Consider the following 17,224-nt stretch of genomic DNA (forward strand, 5'->3'; position numbering starts at 1 on the left):
ACAAAAACAAGCTTTTCCTCCAATTAAACATAAAGCAATTGAAACTTTTTCTATTTACGAATTAATTATCAAATATCACAATTTGTCGAGCGACAAATTTATTAAGCAATAATTTTACGTCTCGATTAACACGATTAATTACTTGACTTACTTTCTCATTTGCTCACTCACGGATTATTATAAAACTTAATTGTTCACGAATAAAACCAAAATGAAAAAGAAAAATAAAAGGAAAACGACAAACACCTACGAGAGTACCTCGAATTTGGTAATGCAATGTCGTATAATTTGGATAGAAAATGTGTAAAATTGGTGGTGGTGAAGATGTAAAAAAAAAAGCAAAAGCAAAAGCAAAAGCAAAAAGCTGAAAAAAAAAAGAAAAAGCACGTAGCTTCGTAGTTGGCGTTCGACTAAGAAAACGAATGATTTTTTAATAAAATTTTTAATCTACATCGATGGAAGGAAAGCCACTATAAAATAATGTCGTCGAATGCAATGAAAATAAAGATTTAACATAAGAGTTGAATATGAAATTGACTAGAGGAAATAAATAAAGCCTGGCAACTGAAAATCATCGTCCCCGATAGTTGACCCCTAAAAACATGTCGGGCTGATTCGCGGGAACGTTTGTTTACATCCGCACCTCGAGAAAGAAAGATAAGGCGATTTTAGTCGTCAGGACGTTTAGACTTGTTTCTTTGTCTTGTACAATACAACACACCACCTCCCTTCTCTCTCCCACATTCTCAAATCAATTCTTTCCTTCTCACACAAATTCCCCTCGTATATCTATATACATGCGTTATCTCAGTGCGCGGTTAACGTCCGGCGAGCTTGTCTCTGCACTTTTCTCTCTTCCTTTTAAAAATTGGTGAAAAACAACAGCGGACGCGCAGGTAAGTCTTGTGCTGCTAGGAACTCGCCGATCGCGGCTCCTTGCTTGTTTTTATATGAAAATTTGCCTCGACGTTCGACACTTTCCGATCACCTCGCACGTTACATGCCATATATATATATATATATATATATATATACACATACACACATACACACGCGCGCACGCACGCACGCACGCACACACACACGCGCGCGCGAGCGCACATATATATATATATATATATATATATATATATATATATCGTCAAATACCTTTTGTTGATACTCGTTCGCGCAGATTGAAACAAATTAACGACGAATTTTGAGAAAGCCTCGTTATCGGAAAGTTCCGTGGACCCTTTAGCAACTCTATTTCTCCTTGGGTTGATACACGTGTTGCAAGGGCTTCATCTATTGGATGTAAGAAAGTCGATTTTTTTATTGTACAAATTTGCTTTGAGAAAGATACGGGACACGTGATTTACCGATTTATGCTTCGATATATTAATTACTTGCGCACATTTTTTTATGCTCATATTATGTTGAAAGCATTTTCTTATAACTGAGACTTACTTATTTAAATTGCTCGATTTCTCTATTAAAATTTATTAATAGTCCGAGATATGTGTGCGTGTTGAGATATTATCAATCGACTGCACTTGATACTCCTTAATTATTTATATGATAAATTTCATTATTTCATCAATGTTCGTCAACGTATTGTTTCTAACATTGGCTATTAGTATAAATAACCTTTTACGTTATTATACATTTTTTACTATTAATTTTATTTTATAACAAATTATTGCGTTATCCTTGTGTATTTTTTTAATACAATGTAAACATTAGTAATAAAATCATCGTGCCTCTACTAATAAATAAACTATCTAATTATTTATTTTCACTACGTTTTAAACAATAAAATTTTCAGTCTATGCCCAAGTAAATAAATAAATATGCAAATACTGAATTTATGAGTATGCGAATGTATGTATTTGCATGTGTGCAAATAGCCGAAAGAATTGCATGAAAAGTAAATTGAACGATATAATATTTTTAAACATCAAGTTGTATTTGTTAATTTTAGGATTAATATTAAATTTCTCTCTCTCTCTCTCTCTCTCTCTCTCTCTCTCTCTCTCTCTCTCTCTCTCTCTCATCATCTTTAATTCTATAATTTTATGACTATATTTTAAGATTCATGGAGCTTTCATCCAGAAAAACCTCCAAGCGTGCGATAGAGCCGGTAGATGAGTGGTTGCAGAACGAAGGATATTATAGAAAACTTGCACCAAAAGATTCTACGTGCTTATTTCGAGCTGTGAGTGAACAGGTGTATCAAAATCAAAGATGTCACATAAACGTTAGGAAGGAGTGTGTGGAGTTTATGAAGAAAAATAGGCAGATGTTTGAACAGGTAAGCGCATTGTTACATAAATCATATTTATAGCTGTTGCGGAAAAATTTATTGCTATTACTTTTGTAATAAATATACGTCGCTTGTGTCGTTGCAGAAAATATCGATACCGTACGAAAGTTACTTAGACCAGATGGCCTGTTTTACGGAATGGGGTGGGATGAACGAAATTTTAGCTATGTCCCTGTTGTTTAAAAGAAACGTTATTATTTTTCATGGACAATTATTATCGAGGGAGACTATAATCGATCATGGCTTTAAAGATAGCTTGTATTTCTGTTTTACACCATTGAAACAATATGAAACAGTGTACACTCAAGAATATACTGCGAATGCTGGCTTTTGTCAATGTTAGTATGCCGTCGTAATTATTTTAATAAATTTGCTCAAATATGCCAAATTCTCATCATTTTAATCAATTTTAATTATCAATGTATTATTAAACATCCATATATTATACAACATTTTTTCTTTTAAAACATACGCAATATAAACATTATTTTTTTAAGACATTTTGTACGGCTGTTTTGCTTAATTTTGCAGCTCTTGTTTACCAAACATTATACAAAAATGTTTTCAAAATGAATAATGTAGATATAACTGTTCATAAAATGTTGCACGAACGATCTAATAACTTAAGACATGACAAGTTTTTCCTCAAAGGAAACTTAGAAATTCGGAAGTATGCAAATTTTGATATTCTTTTACTAATACTTAAGTTATTTTTCAGTATGCATTATAATTATTTGCAATGATTTGCAGTGAATTGACTTTAGAATTGTTAGATAAAATCGATGATAACGGAGATAATGAAGAATTGCAGCTTCTATCTAAAGGAATTACACCATTTCCTTATCGTATAGCGAAAGCTTTAGATCCTAATATTTATCGTAATGTCGATTATGATATTTGGCATGAAATTAGACGGGGTACGTTTAACTACAATTACGCTCTATAGTTTCTATTATCGCAGCCAGTTTTCTGTATCCTGTGAGCGAATTAAAATAAATGTTATGTCAATTTGTGCGTATTAAATTGCAGAAGTTAGGAATTCGGGTTACACCAAATTTAATTCGACCGAGCTGCAAGCTGGTGCTAAATGCTTAGTACAAATTGACTTAAAGGAAAATGATAAGGCTAATAATAATTTTTTGAGTGCTCGAGAGAACTGGGATAATAATTCCAAATCCGTTACAAAGCCAAAACGCTTGGAACCTTTATTTTATACTGGACATATTCAGGAAATGAGCAAAAATCAAGGACCTGTAGTAGTTTTTATAGAAGAATTAGGAGAAAAGATGACTGTACCGTACGAAACCTTGAAACCCTTTCCACAAAGAAAGGTTAAGCAAAACAATTGGGCTATTAGTTCAAATAAGAAAAATATGATAAATCAGAGTAAGTTTAAGGCATTGCCTGCATGCTTGCATTTTTAATAATCGCGTTTAATTTAATTTTAATACCCATTCTCATGGTTAATAATTTACAATCAATTGATAACAATTCATTATCAAATTAATATCGAAATCATATCAATTTGCTTCATTTATGATAGATACAAAATGGAAAAAGCCTTGGAATTCAACAAACCGTAGAGTCAAAGATCAGATGTCTAATGACAATGCTGAGAAGAATCAAATGAGTAATTCCAAAGCTGTTACAAAAAATATTATGAGTAAATCGGAATGGAGTACAGAAACGAAGTAATTTGATAAAAAAAAAAAAAAAAAAAAAAAAAAAAAAAAAACCATTTATGATATATCACAACATATAAATATGTGTAAAAATGTTCTTCTCCCTTCTTTTTCAGTTTAAAAAATCATTCTGTAAAATTACAAATTGAGAATTATACATCTTATAAAGAGTATACCGTTAATGTACGTATCTTGACAAAATTATTCTCATACTTATGTAAATCTGTCTATATCTATGAAATTATAGCGTGAAATTTTAACAATTCTTAGACATCCGTTGAAAACGTGAGGGCTGCGCTTGAGAATTCGCATATAAAATCTACTGAGGCGGTAGAGCAAACAGTCGCTGACAAAAAAATTCAAAAATCCGGTGTAAATATCAATACATGCGACAATACACCGAAAAAACAATCAGTTGCAAACTTTAACAATGAAGCGAAGCAAACAAATAAGCAAAATAATCAGCATACAGAAAAGAATGAGATATTTTATCCCACTTATTCAAGTAAAATAATTTTAACGAGCCATTACATTTTTATATATTCATTTTATAAATTTAACAAACTGATAGGTAATCTCGATTTTAGATCATACTTATTCTCCAAATTCTCGTTTTTCTGGAGACTCAGAAATTAAATATGATTTAGTAAAATATTCAGATATTGAAAACAATGGTATACCATATTCAGGTGAGAGAGAGAGAGAGAGAGAGAGAGAGAGAGAAAGAAAGAGAGAAAAACTTGTATTACCCATTAAACAAAAAGCGCCAATCGATTTTTTTCCTATAACGAGCAATATTTTTCTTATAATTGGATTCAAAAAGAGAAACTTTCATACATTATTCTCAAATGTATATTAAGATGTATTTTAAGATTCTATTAAAGATTATCTTTAAAATTTACATTTTATCGCTGTATATTATACTAATGGAACTGTATGTAAGAAAATTTTTGTAATTGCGTTTTTTGAAAATGTTTTTCTTTTTTTTTTTTTTTTTTTTTTTTCACTTTTTAAAAAGTGAATATTCTTTTTATATCGGCAATCATTTGATCTATTTGTAATTGCTAAATAATTTTAGATCCTGCTACGGTACGACATTTTTTTAACTTAGGAGTCAAGGTATCATTTCTTTTATATCTGTATTTTGAAATAATTTTCGTGAAATATTAATTAAATATGTTAATGTTACAGTATTTTTGGTCTCAAAATATGTGGGCTAATGGAAGTAATGGCCAATCGTTTGCTGATAATTCATATTATATATCTCAACTTCCGCCTGATGTGAACTCTAACACCAATATTATGATTGGTATATATATATATATATATATATATATACATATAGATATGCATATATGTGTGTGTGCGTGCGTGCGTGCGTGCGTGCGTGCGTGTGCGCGCGCGGTTGTGTGTGTATATATACATTGCTCATATTCGTAAGATTACTTTTTTTTTACTACACGCGGTAATAATATTGCGCAGTTGTTTTAAGTAAAATATTTTTTATGAAAATAAATTACTTAAATATTAGTAAAAAAAATATTTAATTTTTTTTTTTTTTTTATATTTGACATTTGTAGTCTAATGTTTTTAAAAATTAATTGAAAACTTGCTTATTAAAATTCAATGAATAATAATTAGCAATACGATGTTTGTGTATATAATCATTAAAAGTTATTAAAGTTTATTATAATGTAAATTTTTAAGCAAACTTGTATGTTGAAACAGTATTTACAAATAAAATAATTAAATGCAAACAAATTTTAAGGTCCAATTTCAAACGATGAGAGCATTAGTCAAACCAACAGTACTTCAAATAACAACTTACGACACAACAATCGGTCGTCTCCTGTCCGACATAGAGATACGGAAATTGTTAACGTTAACGGCACAAGAACAGGTGGACAAAAGTCTAATTACCGCAATTCTGAGTTTAACAACTTTTCGACGTCGCGTGATTCACATCAGTCGTCAAGCGTTGACAGAAATCGAAATGAATATAAAAATACGAATTCTAGTGATCAACAAAGGCAGCAGCAGCAGCAACAGCAACAGCAACAACAACAGCAGCAACAACAACAACAACAACAACAACAACAACATCAACAGCAACAATCGCAGCAGCATCAATCTTCAATTCCCAATAATAAAGAGGCGCAACGAATAAACAAATCAAATGGTGTGGCACCGCGTTTTAAAAGAAATTATGAGGGTAAGAAAGATTGCAAATAATTTAAAAAAACTTATAATTTATTTATAGTATTAATTATTTTTAAGTAATAGCAAATGCTCGATTTATAAAAAATTATAGATACTATGGAAACTCTCTTAGAGTAGTATCACAGTCATTTTTAAAGTCATGTAAAAAAAATTTTTTTTTTCTTTTTAAAAAAATTACAAATATACAAATAAAGAGTCACTGCAAGGGCATATTGTACAAATAATATAACAATTATAATTAAAATTAATTATAAATAATGTGTCCTTTAGATTATTTAAGGAATTTTATAAATTAAAAATTAATGAATTGCACAAGGAAAAATAATGTTTGTTACAAAATAATAATACAATCTAACAAATTCATAAAAAATGAAAGCAACGTGATTTAAGATTTTGGAAGTAGTGATTGTACTTTTTTCACGTATTTGCTCATGAACTTTTTCTTTTTACTATTTTGTTTTGTTGTGTTTGTGCAACTTTCGAAATTTTCTAAAGAATCTAATTTATCAAGCGACGGAAGAGGAGGAACGGATTCCGATGTTGTAGGTACTTCACCTTGACTAGACACTTGATTTGACTTAGCTTTTGAAATTGTTGGATAATTGGATTTTATTAATTTTGATGTTCTTTCGGATGAGTTTTCTTTCGTATTGTCATCTTCGTTAGATTCATTTAAAGTTAAACCATTACTGTTTACATCTTTTAGTGCAGAAATTTCATGGACTATCTCAACGGGGCTTTCAATCTTTGAAACATCTATTACGGTTTTCATTGAACGAATAAGCTTATCCCAGAAAAATTCAGATGAAAATTTCTTGTAATAAATTTTAGAAAAATATGTTAACTGCGGTGGCAGTTCACAACTCTTATAAATACATGGGATAATTTTTCTTTCTTGTCTTTTATCTAAAATATATATCTATTATTCGTTTTGCCAATTTATTTATAAACAATAATAGTTGCAGAGATAGAATTACCATGTAATTATCAAAATTTGGACGAATTTTTTTTTTCTAAAACACTTTCATTATAATGTTATAGTGACTCACCTATTCCGGTAGCTTGTGCAAAATTCAAAAAGAATTTATTTGCAGGGCTCTTTAGAAAGTCGGGACTTAAAATAGTAATGAGTCTGTTGCAACGTTCCGATATTAACCTCATTATGGCTTCGTGCTCAAATGTCACTCCAGCAATCAAGTCTCTTTCTTTCAAACAAAGCTAAAAGTAACAATAATCTCATACGTTCGTTTGACCTATCTCAATGATTAAACTTATTAATAAAATTGATTACCTTTAAATTATTTTTTCTCTCTAAATTTTCAACTACCTCGTTTACAAAATCAATATCTTCGTCAGCGTATAAAAGAAATGCATCGTAATGTTGTTTTTTTTGCCCTCGTTCTATTCTGAATTGATCATCTATAAACATTAAGAAGCATTAAGAACAATTTTATAATTCGCAGCAAAATTACTACTCTACTTAAGTAAATACTATTAAGTAAATAAATATGCCATACCTAGGGTCAGTATTTCTGAATCTATAATAAAATTATTCTCTTCCGCTGTGCTTTCAGATTTTTGTAATCTTTCAAGATATAGATTTGCATCTTTATCTAGGAATAAAAACGAAGAGATTTATTCATCATAATTACATTGATTATTGTTTTAAAGCAACGATAGTGGCATCGATGTACCTAAGTATGGTTGAGAATCATCGACGATATCCCATCTTTCAATGTGCTCCAATGCATCTTTCAAATGTTGCAACGTAAAGTCTTGAGATCTTTTTTGTACAATACTCAAAATGCGATAAGTCGGATCCGAATCTGCAGCGATGGCAGGCAAAATTTCGCCTCCCACAGCACATACTTGTGCAAATCCTCTCCAGTCTCTACATTTAGTGATGCGTATCATTAAAATTCTCGTTAGTCAATTAAAGCCTTAAATACAGCTATATGCAGGGATGTACGCTCGATCGATTAAAAATCGATATAAAGAACGTGGCAGTTACTGCCATGAAATATTTAAGAATTAAATTAAAAGTAATGAAAATTCTCTAACCTAAGTAATCCGTTACTCGATGGAATGACTTTGGGTGGATTTAATAGAATAGAAATTAAATGTGTTGTTTCACTTGATATAGCAATTAAAGGCACACGCGAAAGTTTTGACATTATTCCCCGTTATTTTGCAATTGTTTATGATAAATAATCGTTTCAAAATTACTCCTGACAATGACAATTTCGTGAGATTCATGTATAATAAATAATCTTATAACGATGACTTGTATTTATATTGCACAAAAGTCCCAAGCCTTCGTTAATACATTTTTATTCTGACAATATATATATATATATATTATTATATCTATTCGTTTTTGTGAAAGTACGTGTAGTGCGATGTACTTGTTGATTTACCGATTGACCCATACCACGTGATTTTACTTATAGAAATTGTCCCCTCCACTTGTTTAAACGAATTAATTGGCGGTAATAATTTCTATTTTAAATTAGCCGATACGTCAAAACTATTTTTTTTCTTCACGAGAAATTAAGCATTTTATAGAAAATTCCATTATCAAATCAATATAAACTACCAGATAATAATAAAATGGGACGCTTAACAGAGATTAGTAATTGTTAAATTAATTCATATGGATTTTATAAGGGATTATAAAGATATTTGAGTGATATCATGGAATTAAAATATAAGTAAATAAAGAGGTAAAAAATTAAATAAAAATGTCATTGAACGTTATTGGTTGCAAATAATTTTCTTAGCCAAGAATATTTATGGTAGATATAATCACTAAGCTTACGACGAGGTATTCCATCTGTAAATATTACGTAAAACTTTATTTACTTAAGTTTGAACTATATTTCTTAAATGTAAATTACATCGAGTATTTTATAGCGAGTGACAACTATTTTGGAAAACATTTTTCAAATCATAATTAATTTTGCTTTTGAGAATTTTTATAATACATTCGTAATAAATACAGAGACCAATGAAAATAGTATATTCATCGAATACCTGTACAAAATAAAAAATAAAGGAATAAGTATTTGTAGACTTATTGTTAGATAATCAATGTCATTTGTGAAGGTTAACGATCCTTTTTAATGTCTAAATAATATTTTAAAACTGCGCCATGAAAATAAAATTTATTATTGAGTATTTCGATGCACTTGATGATTTCAATGATTCGAGGCGCCTTAAGCATTTGAATTTTATATTATTATCGATTGTTTCAAATTTATATATTATATTCGTCTAATAGTAATTACTACAAAGTTTAGCTGTAAACAAAAGGAGATTATAAAAAGAAAAAATTTAACCGATAATAATGAAAGTAACAATTTATAAATACTCGTTTATTTCACTTTCATACAGAGACATAAATTTTCTCTCTTGTATCATTATTATTTTTATTCAACGTACAAGAGAGAAGTTTTTTTTTTGTCTTTTTTCTCACTCTCTCTCTCTCTCTCTCTATCTATCTCAATCTCAATATCTCCAAATTACAAACGGATGTCATATAAAATTTGATTAATTATAACAGGAAGAAATCGCAATGATCATCACAATGCTCAGCATCAATATCGTCAACATCAGCAACATCAACAGCAGCAACAACATCAACAAGACTATGAGTTCCGATGTAGTAAGAAGCCAGCCGAGGCTCCGATAATTACGAATCAGTGCGAAATTAACGAAGTTACTCAGATGCAGCAGCAAACTTCAATACATCAGCAACAGCAGCAGCAACAACAACAACAACAACAACAACAACAGCAGCAACAACAGCAGCAACAACAGCAACAGCAACAGCAACAGCAGCAACAACAACAGCACCAACATCAACATCAACAGCAACAGACACCGATACTCCAACCACAAACATCGCCTACTTTAAACAATTCGTATTCCTATCCATTGCCGTACAATCAACAAATACCGTACATACCGCTTGGACCATACCCATCCGAATCTGAAGCATTTCCAGGTTTGTAAATAAAAATCCCATAAGAGTTTTATAAAAGAGCCTTTTTTTTTTTAAGGCCTTCGAATGAAAATTAATGTGACTTTTATTATAAAATTAATCTACGGACATATTAGCCATCATTTTTATAGATGATTATTAAGATATTTGCCGATGTATCGTATAAAAGATGTAATCTTTTAAATTCTTCTTTTAAATTGCTTTCAGCTTTAAAGAAATGAAATAGCTACGTATGGAAAATGCATGCATGTAAGAGCAAGTTTTAATCAAAATATGAGTGAGTGCGATTGCACTATCATTTCTTGATAATTCAATCGTACGTGTGTTGCACTTTAGTTCAATCACTTGTTTTTTTTTTGGTTTTTTTTTGTTTTTTTTTTTTTGTTTTTTTTTTGTTTTTATTTTTATCTATGAATTGCCCTCGCAGCTTCTCCCAAGGGTATATACGCAGCAATACAAGTGTTTCGCATTAATTGACATTTATTAAATTATCATTCATCGGTTTGTCATCCATTGATCATTAGTCACACCTCATTGCCGTAATATTAGTTAAAAAAAAGAAAATGAAAATTTTCCAAATAGAATAATAATTGTTATATGTGTTAGTTTTCTTTACTTTTTTTTTTTTTTTTTTTTTTAAATCATTAAGTCGATGTTTCATTTTCTTTATTATTATTATTAATTTATTATTTTTTTTTATCTCTTTATTTTCCTTACTCGTACCGGCGACTCTCACTAAACGTCACATAAATTATCTCCAGTGTAAATAGTATTACGTCGCGAATATTCATTTATTCTGTAATAATATGATAATCTACATCAATAACCCAATACAATAATTAAGGATAAATATCGTCGAGGACGTCGCACTCGAGTAATTGTAAATTTCGAATTTTAGTAACAATAATACGATGTCGACCCGAACGTTTACGTTTAGCGTGCACGATACCGAATAAATATAATCGTATTATTTAAAGGTTAAGCTTTTATTGTTGTATTTTTCAATTTCGCTAGCGCGAGCACAATTGCTTCGAACCGCTCAACGCGCCCAAGCACTCGCCTACATATCCTGATTACAAACTTGACGCAATATAAACAAAAATTTTGTCATTAAATTGACGATTCGAGCATTATTGCGAGTATTATTCAAAGTAAACTTCAAATAATGCAAAATCACGGAGCTAATGGAAGGGCCCGCGAAATCTTTATCCTTTATCCCTACATTTTAACAACGATTCAGAATTAAGATTAATGAATAACGATAAGCCGTCTCTCTTCGGCCAACTCTCGTATCGCTTAAATCGCTCGCCCTCGTAATTAAAATTAGAGCAGCACATATCGGATTATAATAACAACATCAACCATTAACGCGGAAACCCGTGTATGATTACAGGCCACTACTACACGGTCCCGCCTGGCTTCATGCAAGTCCCTTATTTGGCCCCGACCGAGCTTTCGGAGACCGGGAACCTGGGGGCCGGTGCCTGCGGCGTGCCACCGCAAATCTACTCGCAAATGGAGAGCTTTCCGGCCCAGTATCCGCCTGTCTACCCGCAGTACGTCTACCACCCGCCAACGATCTATCCGAACCAGGCCCCGGCCCCCGCCATCCCCGACAACTGCTATCCGCCCTATCAGGGCCAGTCGTACTTCTTTCCTTACCCGCCTCCGCCTCCGCCGCCGCCACCGCCGCCGCCGCCGCCGCCCCCGACCACGATGCTGCCGAACATGGGACCTGCAAATCCGCAGAATCCGCAGAGCGCACCGTCCCACTAAGGCGCCTAATTCGCAAACGTGCTGCCGGATTGTGGAAGGCTGGACTCCGAAAAATACGTAGTAAAGCTTTACGTAAATAGTGTTGAAGTAGCAACAAGTATTGTTGAATAATGTATTGATAAGCGGTAGGTAATTATTGGGCGTTTTAATTGATGAAATTATTACGACTTTTGCATTTAGGTACCTTGGGGATCGATGTGGTTGCTAATTTTCATCAGCAATTATAAATAAACATTATTTTACAAGATTATTACGTATTTTTCAGACTTTGCCGTTTTCACGAATCTTGCATCTTATACGTATAACGAATTAGCTATCAATTTTTTCGTGACGAGCACTTTGATTATTATTGTTTTTACGACGGGCAGATTTATGTGCAATTGCGAGAGATTTTTTTTTTAAACATAATTGAAGGACGAAGGGGTGATTTTTAATTATGTTTGAAAGTAACGATAGATTTGCCAACGTAATGATGATGATATTTCAAATGAATTACAGAAATTGATATTATCGTTAAAACGAGACAACTTACTATTTACTACGAGCAACAAGTCCAACTTATTAGCTTAAAACGATTATTTCATTGTTAATTAACATACAATAATTCTTGAAAATTATATTGTAAAGTTAAATAGTTAATTAATAGGTTTATTGGTTTTCATGATCAACACCGTGATTAAATCGACAATCTTTATATTTTGTATTAAAACTAATAGATTTCGTACTGTGTCGAGCACATTGTACTTTATAATATAATATTGAAGGTTTTTCTAAATTTACAAAATTTACAAAATTTACAACGCACAAGCACACGTATATATTACGTATACGTATATATGTATGTGTGTGTGAATATATATATATATATATATATATATATATATATATATATATATATAATTAATACATATGTATATATATTTGTTACTTCAAATAATTTCTAATAAATATTTTCATTATTATAATTGTGTAAATTATTTACAATCATATGTATATTTACACATGTTTATTGTTAAATATATTCATTATGAATATTATGATGAACTATGAAACGTTGATAGAAGAGTTGATAAATGCATTTATCGGTAATTCGCAATCTAATATGAAAGTTGTTAAATATTTATTAGTTAACAGAGAGTCAATTGTTTATATTATAATTTGTAACATTTATTTTGTCATTATATTGGGTACAAAATTTATATTTTCATTTCGTTCAAAAGATAAACATTAGAAAGCGATACATCGATTTCAAACGAAAAAACGAATTTTATATGTTTCAGTCGCTCATAAGTGAGCGTATTATTTTGAAAATTATAACTTATCGTTAATTTTTTTCATAACATAATAATTGACATTACTTCAATTCCATTATCAATTATTAGGTAAAATAAATAAGAAAATTATTAAGAAATTAATGCTAAGCGACATTGAGTTAAATATAATTGCATTATCAATGAGTAATGACGAAATTGTAGAAAATAATTATTTATTCGAATTATAATTAAATTAATCCAATACAATATATTTCAGCTTATAAATAGATGGATCTGATTACAAATATATATCGAATTGAAAGTTAATGTGCCAATCGATTGATAAGAAAATCTATATTGATAGTCATTGCGATTTATTTTATATTTCGAACGAATTTTTACGAAACTAATAACATTTCGATCGATACCTTAAAATCTCATTAACCAACCTTTCCATGAAATATACGTTGCTGTCCTTTATAAATAAATTAACGTCAATAATGTGATCTAATATCAACAATATCTTATATGAGCCTATGGCTTGTACAAATTTTTGTAATAATCTCAATCACAATATTATAAAACAATTACATAATACGTGCATCTATTTACAAAAGTTGTTCAATCAAAGTTCTTAACATTGGAAAGCCCAACTAATTTCTCCATCTTATCGATGTACTGCACAGAATGCTTTCAGCATAGAAATATTCTTCCGATTGTGGTCGAAGACTCGCTTTATATTCAAGCAATGCCGTGCGATCCCCTTGCGATCCAAATATCTATTTTAGAATTAATTTTAACAATTAATTTACAAAGAAAATTTAATTTAATTATTTGAGTCGATGCAAACATTATACGTACATTAATGACAGCTTTATAACAATTGAGATTCTTTGCAACCTCCAATCTCTTTGTACTCTCTACATAATTTAGAAATTTTTCCATAATTCCAGAAGGCGCTCGATGATCTTGCATCAGCTTTAATACTTCCTCGATGGGTAAATTTGTCTGTAATTTTTTCCCTCCAAGCCAGCCCTTGATAAATTAATCATTAATAATTTAATTTAATCATTTACCATAATTGATTTATCGTGCTTTACAATACACTTCATTAAGATTACGTTACTTTTTTATGCAGTAATGCATCAATGTCGTCCCAGGCTTGAACAGATGCCCTAGTTACGATGGCGACCTTTTGGTATTGTCGTGGTGAAATTTTCTGACTCTGAGCCAAAGATAATGGAGAAAGGCTGTTATTTTCAACTTTCGCACCCCAATAATCTTTACAAGTCAAACGTAAGCATTCTAATGCGGAGGAGTTGCATTTCAGTGGCTCACTTAATTTTAAATGAAAATTCTTCTGCCATTCTAAGAACAAGAAGAAAATGTCCATACAGTTTCACATTACACTCAATCGAAGCTACATTACAAACAAGGCATTATTATACTTGATCGCTGGATTTTTTTTTTTTTTTTATACAAATATGCTGATGAAACAAGTATTGAAATTAATTTACTATTAATTTAATCTCTTTTTAATATCCAATTACTAAAGTAGCGTGAAATTTGTAATACCTAAAAGTTTTACATATGATTTAACAAAAGCTGTCTCTCTGCAGTCAGACAAATTAGAAAAGAACATAGTGTAATGTTTTGTTATTTTTGCGAGCAACAAGTCTATGCTGCCTTCTGCTTTATCAGTATTTTTAATGATTATATTTAAGCATCTGATCTACAAATCAAAAGGTATTTCCAATTTTATTTAATTATCATGCTTTAATACAAGATCGATAAGAAAAGGCTTATTAAATTATGACAAGAATTATTTACTGCTGCGTCTGTTGTCTTTCCTTGGGCACTGCGCAAAAGTATTAAGAATCAATCATTAATAAATACTTTTTACTTATGGATTTAATTGGTACCAATTGTCTTACGTAAGTAAGTCGCAGATTTCGCTTATGCACATTCTCGTTGAAAGATAATGAATGTACATATGCAGTACCTCTGGCCTCTCGAACAATAATTTCTGAAGCACGCTTCGCTTTAATGTTCTTTTAAGAAATAACGTTATCTGAAAATACGCCGTTTATAATCGAATCAATATGGTTAGAGACAACTTTAACAAACGTAATTTTACCCCTAAAATAGCATTTCCATTTCCACTTTTTATGGCGGCATCAATTAAAGCAGTTTTACTAGAAAGTGATTTATACTGCTCTAACGAATAGGGCTGGCCGATCAATATATTTCTAAGCGTTGCATCTGGATGTACACTGAAAGAATCGTCCGAGATATACTGTAGTCTATCAGCTTCGAGAACTACAAAAACAAGTCACAATTGAAAATTATTTATTTCAATAATATATATTTACACGAGCTATCGATGCAATTGCTTTAAAAACAAACTATTTTCATTCTCTACTACTCATCTCTACTTTGTTTGACAAATCCCAACTATCCTACCGATCGTTGGACAAAAGTTTATCATTTACATTCTTAATCGAACAATTACAAAGAATATATAAAGCAATTTTCGGTAATTTACCTTGTGCGAGCGCATCAGTACTAATAATTGATAAGAGCGGCTTTGTACTCCACTGCGGCTCATCGTACTTGGGACTGTTGTCGGTAACTTGTATATTCGAAATACCAGCTCTCAATTGTGCGGTGCCGCTTTTCGACACTCCAAACAGATTGTCGGACTGGAAAATTCAAATTCAACAATTAGAATCTTAACGAAAACTTGAAATTAAAAATTCACCAATGTTATTACAAAAAAACTAACCTCACTGCTTTCAAAACAAAACGATCGTTTTTCACTGCTGTACCAAAAATCATCGTCATCGTTTGATGCCAAAGCCATCGCCTAATGCATTCGATTTCAATAATCTTAATTTCAATTTTAAGCATAAAATAACAAGTGTAATGTAAATGATTATGCGTCCATAATACTGGATATGGATATGTCACTTTAAACGGCGCATTGTATATCCGACTTTAGTTCCCTTCACCGTGCAATTCACGCGCGTACGCACGCACGCACGCACGCACGCACGCACGCACGCACGCACACTCGCACACTCGCACACTCGCGCCTGTTTAAGCGCTCTTTTAAAAGCATTGATAATTAGGCATCATAGAGTATGTATGAGTCTCTCACTGGTGCTAATCGACGACGTTTGGCTATTCTATTCGGTCATTGAAAAAATGAAATAAAAAAAAGTACATTATAATGTGCAGAGTGAATTGGAATATAAACACCTTTTCCAACGGCAACGGACGTTGCTAATTCGTATTATATGCGTTTATTCAACAATCGCTTAACAATGTCTAACCTGTTAAATTATATGATTTTAAATGTAATTTGAAAATGATGAAGCAAACTGTTGAAATGAATGAAAATGAAAATCGTATGATAAGTAGCTCGATATTTGTTAACAATATAGTCTTCCTCTGTTTTTTCGCTCATGTTAGTTCGAATTCTACTCTGCGTGAATTAGATCGATAAATCGAGGGACCACGAGTAGTGTGACATGTAAAGAACAACGCGCAAAGCCCTCGAATCGAAGTCGAGTATAAGACAAAGAGAGAGAGAGAGAGAGAGAGAGAGAGAGTGACATTGATCGTAAATATGATCGTCGTGTGAGAGAAAAGGTGAGTAATCAGATCAAATATATTTTTTATTTATTTTATTTTTTTGGGCAAACATAGTTGTCCACGTGTTTTGCATTGTTTATGCCATTTTCGTATGTTTTGCGAATGCCATAGACGTTACGACCGTACGCGCTCGATATCGTTGTTACCGACGACGGACTTTCAATGCATTGCCGTTGCATAGGACCGCTGGCGGTTTAGGGACCGGAGATTTATGTCCCAAAGTTTCGCAAATCTTATCTTTACTATATGTAATTAGGATGAAAGAGGCTCGCGAGCGCCTTGGATCGATTATTGTTAGCCTGCGTCCTCCACAAACTGATCGCAGCCG

General features: G+C 31.5%; 3 protein-coding genes across 3 annotated transcripts; 1 reads left to right on the forward strand and 2 right to left on the reverse strand.

Annotated features, from left to right (window-relative positions):
* Positions 1-509: 509 nt before the first annotated feature.
* LOC105364465 (alpha-protein kinase 1) lies at positions 510-11,986 on the forward strand. The gene is made up of 17 exons (XM_011502391.1): positions 510-896; positions 2,074-2,293; positions 2,391-2,643; positions 2,837-2,975; positions 3,056-3,222; positions 3,335-3,691; positions 3,849-3,996; positions 4,104-4,170; positions 4,258-4,492; positions 4,575-4,676; positions 5,066-5,106; positions 5,179-5,296; positions 5,756-6,007; positions 6,074-6,199; positions 9,770-10,015; positions 10,088-10,213; positions 11,604-11,986. The coding sequence occupies exons 2-17, from the start codon at positions 2,078-2,080 to the stop codon at positions 11,984-11,986; spliced, it is 2,976 nt and encodes a 991-aa protein (XP_011500693.1). The 5' UTR covers positions 510-896; positions 2,074-2,077.
* Myd88 (myeloid differentiation primary response protein MyD88) lies at positions 6,565-8,522 on the reverse strand. The gene is made up of 6 exons (XM_011507426.1): positions 8,269-8,522; positions 7,902-8,098; positions 7,725-7,820; positions 7,499-7,626; positions 7,257-7,425; positions 6,565-7,113 (listed from the first exon to the last, which is right to left on the reverse strand). The coding sequence occupies exons 1-6, from the start codon at positions 8,379-8,381 to the stop codon at positions 6,593-6,595; spliced, it is 1,224 nt and encodes a 407-aa protein (XP_011505728.1). The 5' UTR covers positions 8,382-8,522; the 3' UTR covers positions 6,565-6,592.
* A 1,712-nt stretch (positions 11,987-13,698) lies between the features above and the next one.
* Positions 13,699-16,231, reverse strand: LOC105368424 (Vacuolar protein sorting 16B). Its single transcript, XM_011507437.1, has 9 exons — positions 16,025-16,231; positions 15,785-15,941; positions 15,377-15,558; positions 15,174-15,310; positions 15,070-15,097; positions 14,815-14,971; positions 14,366-14,607; positions 14,101-14,274; positions 13,699-14,018 (listed from the first exon to the last, which is right to left on the reverse strand). Exons 1-9 carry the CDS (start codon positions 16,100-16,102, stop codon positions 13,893-13,895), a joined length of 1,281 nt encoding a protein of 426 aa, XP_011505739.1. The 5' UTR covers positions 16,103-16,231; the 3' UTR covers positions 13,699-13,892.
* Between the last annotated feature and the right edge of the window lie 993 nt (positions 16,232-17,224).

This window comes from Ceratosolen solmsi, unplaced genomic scaffold (assembly GCF_000503995.2).
Source record: "Ceratosolen solmsi marchali unplaced genomic scaffold, CerSol_1.0 scaffold10, whole genome shotgun sequence".
Taxonomy (NCBI): Eukaryota; Metazoa; Arthropoda; class Insecta; order Hymenoptera; family Agaonidae; genus Ceratosolen; species Ceratosolen solmsi.

What these genes read in the sequence shown, in the direction of transcription:
- LOC105364465 (XM_011502391.1), top strand. Translation starts at nt 2,078, where the DNA reads ATGGAGCTTTCATCCAGAAAAACCTCCAAGCGTGCGATAGAGCCGGTA. An exon ending in TAAAAATACGAATTCTAGTG is followed by an intron (nt 6,008 to 6,073) that starts ATCAACAAAGGC and finishes AACAACAACAAC; the next exon opens with AACAACAACAACAACATCAA. An exon ending in TTTTAAAAGAAATTATGAGG is followed by an intron (nt 6,200 to 9,769) that starts GTAAGAAAGATT and finishes TAATTATAACAG; the next exon opens with GAAGAAATCGCAATGATCAT.
- Myd88 (XM_011507426.1), bottom strand. Translation starts at nt 8,381, where the DNA reads ATGTCAAAACTTTCGCGTGTGCCTTTAATTGCTATATCAAGTGAAACA. An exon ending in TCGAGTAACGGATTACTTAG is followed by an intron (nt 8,099 to 8,268) that starts GTTAGAGAATTT and finishes CACTAAATGTAG; the next exon opens with AGACTGGAGAGGATTTGCAC. An exon ending in TTCAGAAATACTGACCCTAG is followed by an intron (nt 7,627 to 7,724) that starts GTATGGCATATT and finishes TAATGTTTATAG; the next exon opens with ATGATCAATTCAGAATAGAA.
- LOC105368424 (XM_011507437.1), bottom strand. Translation starts at nt 16,102, where the DNA reads ATGGCTTTGGCATCAAACGATGACGATGATTTTTGGTACAGCAGTGAA. An exon ending in TTTGTTTTGAAAGCAGTGAG is followed by an intron (nt 15,942 to 16,024) that starts GTTAGTTTTTTT and finishes TGAATTTTCCAG; the next exon opens with TCCGACAATCTGTTTGGAGT. An exon ending in TACTGATGCGCTCGCACAAG is followed by an intron (nt 15,559 to 15,784) that starts GTAAATTACCGA and finishes TTGTTTTTGTAG; the next exon opens with TTCTCGAAGCTGATAGACTA.